This window comes from Notolepis coatsorum (assembly GCF_963971535.1).
Source record: "Notolepis coatsorum genome assembly, chromosome: 9".
Taxonomy (NCBI): Eukaryota; Metazoa; Chordata; class Actinopteri; order Aulopiformes; family Paralepididae; genus Notolepis; species Notolepis coatsorum.
In genome coordinates this window covers 68,427,880-68,446,355 of record NC_140173.1, presented here as the reverse complement: position 1 = coordinate 68,446,355, position 18,476 = coordinate 68,427,880, and the positions used below count along the sequence as shown (strand labels likewise).

The 18,476-nt window shown below is 43.7% G+C and overlaps 1 protein-coding gene across 1 annotated transcript in view; it reads left to right on the top strand.

Moving 5' to 3' along the window:
• The window catches only part of ldb3a (LIM domain binding 3a), a 137,622-nt gene that overhangs the window by 105,068 nt on the left and 14,078 nt on the right, over positions 1-18,476 (top strand). The window contains exons 9-10 of the mRNA XM_084321903.1: positions 4,578-4,754; positions 16,779-17,176. Coding sequence (XP_084178029.1) covers positions 4,578-4,754; positions 16,779-17,176 — 575 coding nt within the window. The remainder of the gene's footprint in view (positions 1-4,577; positions 4,755-16,778; positions 17,177-18,476) is intronic.

The window sequence follows — 18,476 nt, the reverse complement described above, 5'->3', positions numbered from 1 at the left end:
CGTGAGTAGCGAAGGAAAACGTGGCGCCAGAGGAAGGTTTTAAAAAGGTAAACTCTGCTCGTCTGGTTGTCAAACAGGAGGGACACGTGTCTGGCCGGCTGCTGCTCTGGAGCCTGTTTTTAATGCTGTTTGCTACCTGGTTCCTCCGCTAACTGCTTCTCTCGCTCTCCGTGGTGGACATGCACCTTGGCACAACCCCCCCCCCCCTCATTCCATCACCCCCCCACCCCCTCTGAGAGAGATCCCCACCTGCATGCAATGCATGTTGGGTCGAGAGTGTGCTTGAACTGGGAGAGTGCCTACGCCTACGGCCCGGGTAGCTGACCCCCTCTCACCCTTCATTGATCTTCCTCTTCCTCCTTCTCTTTCCCCACACATCTAGACTTTGAGTCTCTCCCTACAGCGCTGAGCGATCGCTCTCTCTCTCTCTCTCTCTCTCTCTCTCTCTCTCTCTCTCTCTCTCTATCTCTCTCTCGTCAGGCACCAGTTCAACACCGTTCACTTCCTGCCTCTCCTCCATCGCTTCCCCCCCTTGTTGCTTGTAGACCTCTCACACGTCAGACTTCAAAGCATCAGGATAGGCTACATTGTAGCAGTGATGAGGTCACGGTAGATAAGGTACATCGTCACTTCACTGACCCTTGTTATCATCCCACTGGTAGGCTGCTAGATCAGCTGGAGGTTGTTTTGTGTGTGTGTGTGTGTGTGTGTGTGTGTGTGTGTGTGTGTGTGTGTGTATGTATGTGTGTGTGTGTGTGTGTCTGTAATAATTTGCCCAAAGTCTTTGATTGAGGATAGAGTTCACTGACAGAATGACACGTTGCAACATGGATAGATTCCAGCAACGCAGCCCTAGTCTAAATCCCTCTAGACCGGTGAGCTAACAAAGTATTATAGATAGTAGATCAAAAATAAGTGAAGCATTGACGTATGGAATACGAGTTACAGATATGATGTACAGGATATAAGAGAGATATTGGTAATGATAGATAGATATGATGTGTGCTTGTGTGTCTAGTACTCACTAGGGATTTCCATGAAATGGACGGAATAGGACGAAGGCCACAGAGGGATGATGAGGGAAAGCCAGGTGTTTGTTACGTGTCCTCATGTCGTGTGTTTTGATCTTCTGGTCTTTCCTCTTGTCTTGCTTGTATCACGTCAGTCAGTCTACTGTTCATCTTCCCCTTATCAAGGTGCCGTTAACACCTTGGTTAATGATTAACTTCTCGATAGTGAATCACTGTTCACTATTAATAACACTACTGTGTTGACACACGTATCTTCCGTCACCTCAACGGTCACTACCTGCCGTGAGGTTCTCTGTAGAGGTATGACATCACCAGACCAAGTGACACCACTTCCACAAATCACAATTAGAAATTTAGGAAATATGAATTAAATGTCTTAAGTTTACAAAGTGAAATCGCTCTGTCCGATGTCATATTATGGATGTCTTAAATTGTGAACATGGCACTCCCTTGTGGCTGGCATACTGTACGTAGCACGGCCCATGTCTGTCCTTGTTCCAATGCTTCTGCCTTGCCTGCTTGTTGTCATCTCTCTTTTGCTTCCTTTTAGTAACTATCTCTCTCTTTCTCTCTATCTCTCTATCTCTCTCTCTCTCCCTCTCTCCCTCCCTCCCTCCCTCCCTCCCTCCCACTCTCTCTCTCTCTCTCTCTCTCTCTCTCTCTCTCGTCTTTAGCCTATGTCAAAATAGCTCTCTGTTAGTCACATAGCTCATATGCTGACCTAGATAACATGTTCACTGCTAATCATGCTGCTTTACTAAAACCACAACAACCCCAGCTGCAAAGGCAGAGCATAGCTCCCTCACGTTGACAACTGTACCAAGCAGATCTTACCAGCAGGGGGCACTGTATGATTTGTGCTAAGCCCTGCAGTAGGCTCTTCTGTTGCTTTCCTCACTGACTTTTACTTAACTGTAGTTGTTCCATCAGCTTAGGAACAGAGACATAGCTGTTTCATGGATGCATGTTGTATGTGGCACAGCCCTTTGTTTCTCTACTATCCTTTTCATTATTCGGTCTACATTCTACAGATATTATCATATTCATACTTCAGGCGTGTAGTTGTTTGGGGTGTTTTTTTCTTGACCAGTTAGGTTTTACGCATTTGTGTTATATGTTTGTGTGTCTGTTCTTGAACGTAGGGAGAGTTAGTGAACACAATAGTGACATAATAGTGGCAGGCTCCTCCCCCTTTTCACTCCTCTTCCTGTATTTGACGTGCCAGGCGTTGGGATACAGGTAGGTTCGGTAATAGGAGGATTAGACGTGAAAAAAACACCATATGACAGTTCAGGTTGTCTGCTCTCCTTGTGACGTCTCCTGTCCTTCTGGAAACCTCCCTGTCCTCTTTATGTCCTTTCTGTCAAACTGAGAGGACCTGTCCATCTTAGCCAAACGTCCCGCCTCCCCTGCCGACACCATCACTCCACTCCTCCTCCTCCTCAGTGTCGGGGGTTGGGCCTCAATTCATTTTCTATCCAGTCAATCAATCGATCGGTCGATAAATCAAGGAAGTACGTTTCCTCCTTAAAACAATCGAGAGTGAATTCTCTATTGTTAATAAACGAGTTACCGTGTAGTTTTGATTATTGAACAGAGTGAATTGACACGACCTCTGGCCAGCACCCCGACACATAGTGTAGCAACGTGAGATGCACCGACCAGCACCAGCAAACCTAGAAGAGCACTCGCTAACCTCCCAGGTTTGATCTCCTTACAAGTTCACCACAGAAAGATGTGACGAAGGGTTGAGCGGCCAGCATCCCCCCCCCCCCCCCCCGCTCCTCCTGCCCTCTCTGTTCCACACACTGGGATGAACGTTGTAAAGATCATGGGATCGTTGGATTGGATAGCGATAAAAGTGGATTCGACCTTTCTCGAGCCCCGCCCTCTTTTCTTGATCCTCCGATCATGACTGTCGCTCCCCTCGAATGAGGGGGAAGCGGCAGTCGTGATTGGAGGATCAAGAGAAGGGGGCGGGCTCAAGATAGGTAGATTGAGCATTTGGGCAGATTTGAGGCTACCTGCGGTTGTCATTTATAAAGAACAAAAAAAAACGAAAACAACCCTCCATCCACTTTTCCTGTCGAGAAACATCCGCTGCAGCGTTCTAGATGAACGACACCTCGTGGCGTCATGACAACAGAACCCTCATCAGTGTGTGTGTGTGTGGTCTCAGGGGGAACCAGGAGAGGAGGGGGGGGGGGGTCTACATGCTGGCCAAAGTGAGCTGGGGTCAGCCATCAGTTTACCACTACTAGGCCTGTCGCTGCTAGATGCCTGCCTTGTTGCCCTCTCTCTCTCTGCCCCTCCCAACCCCCGTCCCCCGCCTCCGCTGGGCGTTGCATCCATTTCGTTCTCCGGAATCAACCATCTTGCCTGGTCTGGAGGGTTAACAAAAGCCCACACACACCCCTGCAGTAATTCACTGAGATGGTTTGGTCCTGTGCCCCCCCCCCCCCCCCCCCAGTCTGTCCTTCCCAACCTGTAACCGGGGAGATATTCTGTTTTCTTTTTCTTTTGTTTCGTTTATTTGTTTGATAAAGAGATACGATTTTTTGGTGGTTTTGCACTTTTCCCCAAGCATGCTCACAGTGTGTGTGAGTGTGTTGTATGTATGTATGTATATATATATATATATATATATTTATTTTGCTGTTGTGCACCATGTTTCATTGTTTCCCCAACAGGTATCAGTGTCTCTCCCCTGTGTGATATAACTGTGTGTGTAGTTACTGTCCACTGAGAGTGCAGCAGCACATCATGTTAATCCACTGAACATCCAGGCTGCTTCTGGGTCAGTCTCAGAGAGGTGCTTTAAGCCTCAACCCACTGGCCCTCCGGACAGTGATGGATGGAGCTCTCTGCCGTCTCCGTGCGGTTATTTAATAATCCCTCCATTATGCAGAATCGATCCCCGCTACAGCCCTCCTCGCTGTTCAGCCTGAATTACTAGCAGATAGCCCCTCTACCCGCGCCCTCTTCCCCCTGTCAGTCTGTATACCTCGTCCAATGACTCACGCTGAATCAATAGAGTAAAAGGTCAAGCTTTTATCCTCCGATGAAGAGATTGCATTTTTTACCCCAAGTCGACTGAAAAGATCGAAGGCCCAGATCGGAGTCACTGGTTTGAGCCGCGCGTCGCATCCGATAAGATCAACAAATTAATCATTGCGTATCATCCCCCCCCCCCCCCCACACACACTTTCTACTATGCTCCTCTATTGATAAATTAAATCGACTGACATTCTAGCGATGGGCTGAGCAATATCATAGCTTTTTTATTGGCTCTTTTGCATGAGTGAGCCCGATAACAACCAATGACTTACCAAATCTATCCCTAATACGTCTATATATACACCCAGTCTGCATAAGGGCTGTGTCTATATATAGTGATGGCCCACATGTGCCAATGTCCCTCTCTCTCTCTGGGTCTCTCTCTCTCCCTCTCTCTCCCTCTCTATCCCTCTCTATCCCTCTCTCTCTCCCCCTCTCTCTCTCCCTCCCTCTCTCTCTCCCTCTCTCTCTCTTAACCCTCTCATGTAGTCCCCCTGTTGAGCATGCTCCAGTCTGTACGTCCTCCGTGCCTGTCGCTCTGCCTACTAGTGCTGACGCTTCGCCCAATGAGCCTGCCTCTGAGCCGCCGAGCCTAGCCAATCAGTCGCCTCCGCCCGCTGCCGCCCAGCCTCCAGAGCCCGCCCCCATAGCCCCTGGCGCCGAGAGGTAAAGCCACCGTCCAGGGCAGAGCCTGGGTGGAAAGACGTATTTGAAATGGGTTTCACATATTTGAAATGGGTTTCACGTATTTGATTTACTATTACATACTTGGAACAACTTCAAAAAGATAAAGCAAGTGTTTTCCTGGTGATTTTCTTTTCAATTCAGCGCAGTACAACTTATGACAAGAAATGAAAACATAACAGAAACATTTTAAAAAGTGAAACGTATTCAAATACTCTCTCCCCAGGTCTGCTATGGGTTTGGAGTGTTTTTTTGTTTGTTTGCCAGATGAGTGTAATGCCTATCCGTGTGTTTGGTTTGTGTGTTTTTCTCCCAACAAGGTACACATTGTAGAACACACGTTTGGTTTGAGGTTGTCGTCCTCAAACCTTGACTCACGTAAACTGTTTTTCCACAAGTTGTCTCAAAATGTTACGATGAAACGTCTTAAAAGCTGCGTCGGCGGCTTTTAGAAATGAGGACCGCACACAAATGTACATTCAATAAGGATGACATTTAATTTTCAATCAATCAAATCATGTCCTTATTGAACATACGCTTGTATGTGGTTGAGTCGTGGTTCTCATTTTAAAAGCAGTTCATGCATTAGTAAAATATGTATTGTGCTGTTTAAAATACCTAGGAGACAGAGGGTTAGTTTAGATGACTGAGCTTGGGTTTTTCTTGGTTGAAGACCAATCTAATGATGGAAATCTCTTATCAATAGTATTCAAGGTAAGTCTGTGTGTGTGTGTGTCTGTGTGTATGTGCGTGTGTGCGTGCGTGTGTGTGTGTGCTTGTGTGTGTCTGTGTGCGTGTGTGTGCGCGTGTGTGTGCGCGTGTGTGTGTGTGTGGACAGACCGTGGACAGACTGAGACCTACAGACTGAGGAGCTGGTCTGTATGAGTGGTGTTTGGACAGAGAGCCTCAACCTGGCAGCTTAGTTTTCTACCATTTTCACATCACTGAGTCGAGCCGTGCCTGTCGTCAGTCAGGAGGCCTGATCTTTACTTAAAGACAGAATCTGTAATGCCATTAAACAGCGGTCTCTAGGTCAAATAGCCCCTGTTGAGTTGAATGGAGATAGGGGGAGGGGTTGCTACTGCTGGCCACGCCTCAGACTCTACCAAGAGAGGTCTGGAGACATTCACATTCACAGTATAATAAGTTACTAAACTCCAACCCACACCTCAGACTCTACCAAGAGAGCTCTGGAGACATTCCCACCCACCCACCCCCTCCTAATGTACAGTCCCCTCCCCATCATATGTATATACTCTGTCAGGATCTAGGGGTAACAGTACTGTATATTTGAATACCGTTTATGTCACAAATGTATCAGTACTAAATACCTATAATGTCCCTATGCCATAAATGTCATGTATGTTGTGTATGTCATAAATGTCTATATGAATTGAAAATGGGGGACCATGATGGAAACAAGACAAACGTCTTTCTCAGGTCTGCATCCCCTTAACAATTGTATGTATTGAGCCGTACTGTATTGTACCCATTCTGCAATCTGTTAAATAAAGTTTTCATTCATTCATTCATTCATTCATTCATTCATTCATTCATTCATTCATTCATTCATTCATTCATTCATTCATTCATTCATTCATTCATTCACAGTATAATAAGTTACTAAACTCCAACCCACACCTCAGACTCTACCAAGAGAGGTCTGGAGACATTCACAGTATAATAAGTTACTAAACTCCAACCCACACATCAGACTCTACCAAGAGAGCTCTGGAGACATTCACAGTATAATAAGTTACTTAAGCATTACATCACACGCAGGAGTGGTTTGTGACCAATAAACCATGCCTAGGGGTGGTTGTTAGGCCCGAGGCGCAGCCGAGGGTCGTTAGACCCCCCTAGGCATGGTTTATTGGTCACAAACCACTCCTGCGTGTGATGTAAAGCTTTTATACAACTGCCAGATTCATCCAACCTTATTTCTATACAATAAACACACATTAATCGAAGATTTATTGAAAAAACCATCCGCCAGAAAAAGTAGTTCCCACAACTCCATGTGGAAGCAGCTTGAAGTGCATCCAACCAAACTAACACATCCAACTGTGTATTATTGGAATGATTGAGAGAAGTTGCCTCATGTGGAAGCAGCTTGAAGTGCATCCAACCAACTAACACATCCAACTGTGTATTATTGGAATGATTGATTGAAAATTTTATTACCAGATGCAGAATATAAAGTAGGTAAAACAAATTAAAACGTTTTCTTTGCCCTATAGGAAAAAAACGTTTTCTTCGCCCTATTTTTTTATTTATTTCTTTTAGCCTAAACTTAACCAGTTGGAAACCAGGGGTACAGTAATAAAATTAGCAATCAACCAATCAATCAATTCAATAGACCATGCTCACTTAAAACAGCGCTGCTTCTCTCTCAGTCTGACTCCCCCGCTGTTGCAGACAGGAGTGTGTGTGTGTGTGTGTGCGTGTGTGTGTGTGTGTGCGTGTGTCACAGTGTGTGTGTGTGTGTGTGTGTATGTGTGTGTGTGTGTTTGTGGGTACGCCAGCGTCGGACAGTGTGTGAGAGAGAACGCTGCAGTCAGTAGAAAGTAGGAAGGAAGAAATTTAAATCAATCAATTAATCTATCAATCAATCCGCGATTTTTCTTTTGTTCTAGATTGAGTCAAGACCCATCAATTACATCATCCAACATTGTTTAAAGGACTAACACATTCCCCTTGACAGAATCGCTTCATATTTAGTCGTTATGGTGCTTTCAACATAACCATTTGTTGTCCGCGATCTTGTTTTCTCCCGGAGTGAGCCGGGGAGGGTTATGTGATTCGGTTGTGGGCGGGTCCTGAGCCCAGGACCGTGGATTGTTGCCAATAAAGACGTGTGAATGGCCAATCAGAATCGAGAAATTTGCATGCCGTTGTATAATAAACTCCAACCCACACCTCAGACTCTACCAAGAGAGGTCTGGAGACATTCACAGTATAATAAGTTACTAAACTCCAACCCACACCTCAGACTCAGATAATAGGTTACTACTACTACTGTATATAGCTATACTATCTATATTTACATTATAATGTATACAGCTATAATATACTGTAATATATTAGCTATTTAGTAACCTATTATACTGTGAATTTCTCCAGAACTCTCTTGACGTCCCGTACGCGCTCAACTCCAACCCACACATTAGACCAAAACAAAGAATGTAAAAAAAGTGCAATACCAAGCGGGGCTGTTTGCCTAAAGTCCACTGTTTGCCTCGCCCCTCATACCCCATTGAATAACCTCTTAGCTAGGGATGATCGATATTAGCTTTTTTACCGATACTGATATTGTCCAACTCTTAATTTCCGATACCGATATCAACCGATATCACATTTTAATGCCGATATCGGACATCATATCGGACATCATTTCTATAGAAATGTAAAAAATAAAAAAATATATATATATTTTTTTAAACCGATACCGATATTTTCCGATATCACATTTTAATGCCGATATCGGCCGATAATATCGGTAGGCCGATAATATCGAACATCCCTACTCTTAGCCAATCAGTGTTGCTATTCACAGAGTGACGGTGGATTTGGTACCAGTTTCACTCCTGTGGTCACAGTAGGTCATGTTAACCTGACCAGGTGAATCTTGCGTAAATACAGAGCCGTACAGCACTGGTGTTGTTACACAGAGTTTCACAGCAACTGGATCTACGCAGGAACGGTGAACGTGACTTAAAGATTATGAATATCTAGACCAGGTTTTCTTGAAAAAAGCACATTTGGGTCACGTTTGTCTGTCGGTCATCTGTTGTACAGACATAGGTTGACACAGTGGTGTGGAAACGAGTAAGACAGGTTCTGCCAAATTCAATATTTATTATCCTTTAACTACCACACTACAAAGGGTTAACGTTCTGTAGTGTGGTAGTGAAAGCGTTAACCCCTCCCGTCATAACTCTCCATCTCTTAACCCTGATTTTCTTTCCCCTTCCTTGTTTCTGAACCAGCCGTCACTCAGACGCAGGCCTGAGCGGCGGTTGCTTCAGTGGTTTGCTCACTGCCGCCACACGTACCATCGTAGTGGCACAGACTGACCCAAATTCACCTTCATCCTTTGATTGCTGTATTATAATCTTAAAATCAAGCTGGGTTCTTTGGAAACAAGAGAGTGTGTTGATTCGATTGTTCACAGTGTGTGTGAACTGTTTGCAGAGGTTTTGAGATTGGAAACCGTTTTCGGGTGCTATATTTTGGATGCCAGATGTGTGAATACCGCTAGAGTAAGTGGTCAGTCGTCAGCATAGTGTCGAACCCAAGCGGGAAAAGTATAGTCCCAAAGTATGGTCCCAGCAACAACAAGTATGTACGTTGTGTTAGGGTTCCTACTCCCCATGTTGCCGTCTCCTTGACCGGCAGTGCTAACTCCACTCTGTCCACTCTGCAGCTGTCAAACACTGCCCCCTGAGCCTGTGGCCCCAGAACCTGTGGCCCCTGAGCCTGAAGCCACAGAGCCTGTGGCCCCAGAACCCGTGGCCCCTGAGCCTAAGCCCACTGAATCTGTGGCCCTTGAGCCAGTGGCCCTCAAGGCCCCCGCAGCCCCATCTGGGGGACAGAGAAACTTGACGCCAGCAGCCTCCCATATCTCATCTGCTCTGACTGCACAATCTAGGTACCCCTCCCATTCCACTATACCTCCACTTAGTACTGTATAGTCTAAGGAAGAACAACTAGATGATTCATGTTATTTTTCACCCAAGTAGTATCAGACCCTTATTGGAAGATGATATATGAATTTGACTATAATGCTAGGATGTAATTAACTACAATATGCTGTGGTTGTATAGATGTATTACTTTGTGTGTGAGTAAGACATTAGAACCGTCCCTCAGTCATTCTCTCAGACCCTGTGTTGTTGACTCTCGTTAAGACACCATGTTTATAAGAAAGGTCCACCGCCCACCTCTGCGCTGGAAGCTCTGTCTATAACCCCGGTGTTCCGCACCAGCACCTTGCCCAAACGCAAGCGCACCCTGCCCTCGGGGAAACCCAAGCATCTGAGGTACATATCAACCACAGGTGGACACGTGCACTGAAATACATGTAACAACACACACTCAACACACACACGTATGGGCACAGAGGCCACAGGCAGTGGTGTGCAGAGGTCCTGGGGGAACATGGGATAGGGGGGAAGAAAGGTTCCAAAGTTAACATTGCCGTGGTAGCTTCCTCTTTGCTCAAGGGCCGTGGGGTGGAAACGTCACCTTGCCTACTTTGCTTTGCTGCTTGTTAATGAAATTAGCGGAAAGATGGTGCAAAACCATCTCCGGAGTCTCTGTCGGATCCGGTGTCTCTTTTTGTTGCCACAATGCTGCGGTTTAGTGTGGGTGGAAGCTCCAACTGCATACCTCCCTACCAGAGAAATCCAACATGGACGCTATATACTGTATATTGTCTTGAAGAAAAGTAAATATATAACAACTTCAGGTATATTATGTGGCTCCTGTGAAAGGGTGGAAGCTTTGCTCTTCACTATATTGACTATTCGTTTTACTATTGACTATTAATTTGATACATTTCTTTTACTATTGACTATTTATTAAAATATTGTTTTACTATTGACTATTTATTAAAATATTGTTTTACTATATTGACTATTTATTTCTCTTTCACCACAATACCAATGTTTCCTTCACTTTATTAATGATTACATCACGTCTCACAGAAGCTTTTTTTCAAGCTAACCTCTCATTCTCAAGTGTACCGCTGCTCATTTATACATTACACGCCCAAGCAAGTATAGATTTGCATGAAAAGATACAGTTAAAAACCTAATCACAATTTAGTTTGTATACGAAAGCTCCTCTATCCCACGCTCTCCATGTTCATTCTGCTCGTCACTGTTTACATGCATGTTCACGCACTGCCTTGACTGGTTGTTTGTGTTAATGACTCATAATCATCCATGATTAATTACAAAATTATTTCGATCGAAGCCGATACCTTTTAACACTTCAGATTTATGATTGGAAATTAATGACTCAATTGTTTTGAGAATCAATTGTTACTCTGCGCAAATAATGTATTCCACCTCAAGAATAATGGCCTATAATAGACTAAAAATAAATATATTCATACATGTATTTAATCTTCAAATAATGTTTAGATTCTGCCCTCCTAAACTCTATTCTGAAAAACGTGCTTCAATGTTTGCTCGCCAAATAGAACCATCTATTTTAATTCCATATGATCTTAAGATTGTTCTACTTCTTCTACATTTCTAAGTTTCTCTTGTTACACGTTATTGGGCTGCTGCAGTTTATTATCTTTTATCTTTTAGTATTATCTTTTAGTACAAGAAAGCCCTCACATTTAGAATGCAAACAATTATACTATATTAATTATTAAAAATATTATTGAAAACAATACAAACAATGCTATGTAAATGTGTATTATTTGTGTTTATTAACTTTATTTAAACTCTGGAGTCATTGAGGGAGACCCTCATTGTCAGTGTACATGAGATTACAAAACACACACAAACATACAACAAATCAATCACCAACACACAGTCAAAAATATATACATATACTGTAATACATCAGAGAAAGCAATTACAAGACAAGTTATTATTTAGCCATGGAGAAAATGCCACTAATTCCCGCCAGGAACGGGTCAGATGACCCGACAGCTTATATGAGAAATATGAGGAAAAATAAACAGTGTAAACTATATAATTACCTCTGAATATAAAAATATGAGGTTTACCACAATGAAATGTATGTTTGAGTGACATACATTTATTTAAATTTTTTTTTAATATATTATAATTTTGTATACTTTTTTTTGGATGGATGGAAGAGCCACACATTGACGGGCAAAGAGCCACATGCGGCTCGCGAGCCACGGGTTGGCCACCCCTGCGCTAGACGCTCGCAAAGTGCTGTGACTTTCGTCTGTTCCAACGGCCCATAATGTGGAATAACGTTCTAATAAAATTTTCCTGAAGTCATTTTGAAGTTTCAGAAACCGTGCCAGATAAAACGGGTACTTTTAGGAAAAGTCATTGAGTGACAGAGCTGGAGCTCGACCGAGTGACAAGGATACATTTATTGAAAATGCCTAGGGGTCATTTGACCCCTTGTCGGCTGTGCTAGTGTTAAGAAAATAAACCGTCCAAAAGAGACACGCATACTCAGTTTTAGGTCACGTTGTAAGAGATCCCATGATTCCGCTGCATCGGTACAAAAAGCAGTCCTTCCTGCATTAATTCTCACCAGGAACCTGAAGAACTAGGCTGGAACGTGTTAAGCGTGGACCGGTGCTCCAGAGCGGCAGAGATGAGATTCAAGATGGTAATTTACTGAGTAGGGCTTCATAAATATACAGATACCAATCATTACAGTGCCTGTCTGCCCAGCTGACCTTATCATAGAGAACACAGTGGTGAGTTATATGAATGTTGTGAGAAGCAACATTAACTCGAATACCCTCCTCATGTTGGCAGCTGTTTAGACAACATGTGAATGATGTCTGGCTTGCATTACTTCACTACATTACATGAGGTTACATTATATCACGATTATTACTCTATAGTCCTTGCATCCCACTGGTACATTTTTGTGCTGAATGGATCCTGGCTCAGGAAATGGTAAAACAAATAAACCCCCGTCTTTTGGTTTTAATATCGAGCAGCTATTGCCAGATGTAATCCATCTGAATCCATTGCTAAAGCCATATAATGAAAAATGAAAACTAGTGTACGAGCTTCAGATGTGTGGTGGTTGATGATGGCGTGGTGATGATTTGAAGTGGACTGGATCTGCATGCCGCCGCGGTTTGGTTAAGTGACTCTGCTCTTGGCTCACCTCTGAGTTTCCTCTAATAATGTGTTGTTATTGTTTTGTTTTCTTGTCGTTTTTTTTAATATAATCCGGTCTGGCAACCGCCGTTGCCAAGCCTGTTTGCTCTACGGCAGAGCGCGTGGTGGTGGTAGTGTGTTGATTGATGTGACTTGTAACGAGGTCATGCTGTTCTGAGGAGATGGTTGGAGAATAGGACAGGGTTGTGCAGGTCCTGCTGTGTTGTGTGTCTCTATGGATCGTGATTCCGTCTTTCGGGAGATGAAGTCCGGATACCTTGGATGAGAAATGTAAAGGCTAAGACAGAGAGCTATGGATCAGTTTGCTTTAGGTCTCTCTCTGGGTTTCTACATTTCAATGCCTTTGTAGTCGACTGCATGGCCTGGTACCGAGTGCCTCTCTCTCTCTCTGTTATACAGCCGTATTGACCTATCTCAAACCCCGCCCGTATTTTCCTGATCCTCCAATCACAACTGTCGCGACGGGGTCCGAGATACGTCCATTGTGATGAAAGCGAGTTCACCTGTATCACAGATGTATGTGTGCTGCCCTCCCTCATCTACCCCACACCCCCACTGACAAATGCAAATACTGTACTTCTCAGTTATATTGCATAGATACTAATAATTATAGAGGAACCAACCAGAACAACAGTGGTCATTGACCTATCCCATACCCCACCCTCTTTTCTTGATCCTCCATTCGCAAACTGTCGCTTCCCTCTGAAAAACATTATTTCGTCTGTGGGAAGCTACGGTTGTGATTGGAGGAGTGAGAAAAGAGGGCGGGTTTGAGATAGGTCAATCACTTGAGAACTGAAGGTTCTATTAGAAGATCTTGACTCTAACCTGGACACCATGACATCATCAGCATCCTGCAGGAAACACGTTTCTCCAAAGAAATTAAATTGAAATGGAGAACGGATGGTTGATATTTAACACCAGCTCATGTGACTTCAATCAAGACCTCTGACTGAAAGCTTGGCTTTTCATTAAAAACAACTTGCATGGACCCTAAGGGCTCATTCTCATCTAATCCGTCAATGCGGCACCTGGTGTGGATGAGCCATTTGTGCGTCATCGTGCTCTGAGCTTCAACACCCGCCCCAACCCCCCAATCACTCGCCTTCCGCTGTGATTGATGGCCACCGCAGCGTGGGAGGTGTTGCATTACGGTTACAGCAACAAGCCGACTCCAGTTCAAAAGAAGTAACTACCCCCATTCAAAAGAAACAACTACCCCCATTCAAAATAAGTAACTACCCCCATTCAAAATAAGTAACTACCCCCATTCAAAAGAAACAACTACCCCCATTCAAAAGAAGTAACTACTCCCATTTAAAAGAAGTAACTACCCCCATTTAAAAGAAGTAACTACCCCCATTTAAAAGAAGTAACTACCCCCATTTAAAAGAAACAACTACCCCCATTCAAAAGAAGTAACTACCCCCATTTAAAAGAAACAACTACCCCCATTCAAAATAAGTAACTACCCCCATTCAAAAGAAACAACTACCCCATTCAAAAGAAGTAACTACTCCCATTTAAAAGAAGTAACTACCCCCATTTAAAAGAAGTAACTACCCCCATTTAAAAGAAACAACTACCCCCATTCAAAAGAAGTAACTACCCCCATTTAAAAGAAACAACTACCCCCATTCAAAATAAGTAACTACCCCCATTTAAAAGAAACAACTACCCCCATTCAAAAGAAGTAACTACCCCCATTCAAAAGAAGTAACTACCCCCATTCAAAAGAAACAACTACCCCCATTCAAAAGAAGTAACTACCCCCATTCAAAAGAAACAACTACCCCCATTCAAAATAAGTAACTACCCCATTCAAAAGAAGTAACTACTCCCATTCAAAATAAGTAACTACCCCCATTCAAAAGAAGTAACTACCCCCATTTAAAAGAAACAACTACCCCATTCAAAAGAAGTAACTACCCCCATTTAAAAGAAACAACTACCCCCATTCAAAATAAGTAACTACCCCCATTCAAAAGAAACAACTACCCCCATTCAAAATAAGTAACTACCCCCATTCAAAAGAAGTAACTACCCCCATTCAAAAGAAGTAACTACCCCCATTCAAAAGAAACAACTACCCCCATTCAAAAGAAGTAACTACCCCCATTCAAAAGAAACAACTACCCCCATTCAAAATAAGTAACTACCCCCATTCAAAAGAAGTAACTACCCCCATTCTAAATAAGTAACTACCCCCATTCAAAAGAAGTAACTACTCCCATTCAAAATAAGTAACTACCCCCATTCAAAAGAAGTAACTACCCCCATTCAAAATAAGTAACTACCCCCATTCAAAAGAAACAACTACCCCCATTCAAAAGAAGTAACTACTCCCATTTAAAAGAAGTAACTACCCCCATTTAAAAGAAGTAACTACCCCCATTCAAAATAAGTAACTACCCCCATTTAAAAGAAACAACTACCCCCATTCAAAAGAAGTAACTACCCCCATTTAAAAGAAACAACTACCCCCATTCAAAATAAGTAACTACCCCCATTCAAAAGAAACAACTACCCCCATTCAAAATAAGTAACTACCCCCATTCAAAAGAAGTAACTACCCCCATTCAAAAGAAGTAACTACCCCCATTCAAAAGAAACAACTACCCCCATTCAAAAGAAGTAACTACCCCCATTCAAAAGAAACAACTACCCCCATTCAAAATAAGTAACTACCCCCATTCAAAAGAAGTAACTACTCCCATTCAAAATAAGTAACTACCCCCATTCAAAAGAAGTAACTACCCCCATTTAAAAGAAACAACTACCCCATTCAAAAGAAGTAACTACCCCCATTTAAAAGAAACAACTACCCCCATTCAAAATAAGTAACTACCCCCATTCAAAAGAAACAACTACCCCCATTCAAAAGAAGTAACTACCCCCATTCAAAAGAAGTAACTACCCCCATTCAAAAGAAGTAACTACCCCCATTCAAAAGAAACAACTACCCCCATTCAAAAGAAGTAACTACCCCCATTCAAAAGAAACAACTACCCCCATTCAAAATAAGTAACTACCCCCATTCAAAAGAAGTAACTACCCCCATTCAAAATAAGTAACTACCCCCATTCAAAAGAAGTAACTACCCCCATTCAAAAGAAGTAACTACCCCCATTCAAAAGCAGCATCTACCCCCATTCAAAAGAAGGGTAAACTTGTGTTTTCCCCCTACAATGTCTGATCTAATGAGAATGGGCCCTAAGTGTGCAGAACCACTGTCTTTAATATCGTTGTCCGGTTTTCTGGCACCTTGGCAGATCAGTCGCAGTGACCTTCTCAGAGAATGCGCTCAATGACTTTTCTTTTCTGTTAATTACGGTAAAAAATAAATATATATATATAAGTAATAAATTGGAGATACAAGGATTCTGCAGGACACCGCAAATATATGAGACGGATGGTTTGGGCAGCCCTCATCCTGCAGGTACAGGTGAACCAGATGTCTGAAGACTCACCCCTGTTTGTGACCACTGGCCTTGTTGTTTCTGTCGCATTATATCTACAGCCTGAAGCAACAATCTGCCGTTGGCTACGGCCTCCAAGCCGCAATTTCCAGGTATTACCTTGAGGGAAGCTCGTTCAGACGCCACCAAACATCCACACCATCTGGATAGTTTGCTCCTCACCCTCCCGTTTTAACTGTCACCATAACAACTTGACTTCCTACGTAACACACTGATTCCCCTCCTTCTGTTCCTAGCTCCGTGTTTGGTTGAATCTAAAGGATGATGCTGTTGTGTTTGATTTAACCTTCTTTGTTTAACCTTAAAAAAGAAAATGCTGTTCTCGTGGAATTCACGTGGAAACCATAAACCATACACGACTGCCATGACTGAGGCTCTCTGTCTTAACACTGTCTCTCTGGTGCCAGGCTGTTTTTCTACCTCTCTATCTCTCTCTCTCTTTCTCTGTGGGTCTCTGCTCTTATTAAACTCCCACTAACCTTTGCGTAAAGTGTGTCTGATGAAGTGGAGGAGATTCAGGTAAGCGTTAGTTGAAGTTGAGTTAGAAAAGGGAGATTTCTTTATGTCAGTCGGTCTGGATGTTGAGCAGCACAGTGAGTTCTAGGTGTGACGAGGCAGGTAGGTCATTTTGACATCGATCAGCAACTTCTCATTCCTCTCCAGCCAATATGGTCAGGCTCCTCCCATGTACCAGGCCCCGCCCATGCCTCAAGGCCCACCCCAGCAGCAGTACCAGCCACCCCAGCAGCAGTACCAGCCACAACAGCAGCAGTACCAGCCACAACAGCAGCAGTACCAGCCACCCCCGCAGCAGTACCAGCCACCCCAGCAGCAGTACCAGCAACCCCAGCAGCAGTACCAGCCACCCCTGCAGCAGTACCAGCAACCCCCGCAGCAGTACCAGCCACCCCAGCAGCAGTACCAGCCACCCCAGCAGCAGTGCCAACCACCCCAGCAGCAGTGCCAACCGCCTCCCATGCAGCAGAGCTCCATTCAGATCCCCATGGGAACGGCTCCTTCCAAAGTGGTCAGCACCACCAGCACTCACCCCATGCAGCCAGGTGAGAACAAAATGGCACAAAATGGCATCGTCAACAAATTGGCATCATCAACAAATTCATTCAACTACTGAGGAATCGGTCGCAGTCAACCAGCACCTGCTAACGGGGCTGACCCTTTAGCTCAGCTGGTTAGTGTGACTGCCTGTGGATCCTATGGTCCCAGGTTCTAATCCACTCTGTCACATTAGTGTGGGTGGGCCCTCATTTATCAATAATGCGTAGAAAGTGTTCTATTTTTGTTCCTAAGCATGGAATTTAGAATGTCTCTACGCACAGAAAAATCGGGATTTATCAACCGTGCGTACACAAGTCCTACGCCCACCTGCAAGTACTCCGTGTTGATAAATGCCACTTGTTCTACGCTCCGCGCTCGTGCACGATTTTAAGTATTTGCCTATAGAACCGCCTGTAATTAACCATATACGGTAATGAAACACCCCCATGAAATGTGGAAAAATGGACTAGCCGAGCGAACGCGTGTTATGGGAGAAATACGCGACAGGCTGACAGATGTGTACACAGTGATGTCGGATATGATATCTATTAACTTCCTAAAGACCATTGCTGCCTGGGCAGCGCAAAACACTAATAAAGACCGTTAACCACTGTTTGCCATTGATGTCATTAATAACCATGCTGGAATATGAATGCCTTTTTCGTTTTGTTCTTTTAAAGTTCGATTAATACCCAGGGATTAAAGTTCTCCGTAAATTTGATTCCAAATCGCGACGGATTTTCCGTAAATTTTCTACCTGCATGGTTTAATATGATTTGTAGAGGCATACAATCTATTTTGATGTCGGTATTAGGTAGCCTATATAAATTATATATAATAGCATAGCCTACATTATGCAACAGTAATTTGCGCATAACGCGCACAGACACGTCACACGGAGCCCTATGAAACCTGCATACAGTAAACTAACTTGATCGTTAATATAATTGTTGTCCTTGTATCTTTACGCTTATGAAAACATTTAATAATATTTATAGGCTATAGGCCCTCGTTTGGCCATAATAGCCTATTCTCAAATGGCTAAATCTCCTCGCTGACGGACCCATGTATAGCCTATATCATATTCCTATATGTCTCCAAGGAATCGTGGGGCTTGGGGAAGAAAGGTTGGTATAGCCTGCCTATACGTCATGTGTAGCCTGCCTATGTGATCAATAAAAATGCAAACTTGAATTCCATCACGTCTGTGCGGGAGTGCACAAATAGACTGTGTTAGTCTCAGTGAAGTTTCAACGGAGGTCATCTATTCTAACCAACAAATTGAAGTAGAACGCATTTCGTTGT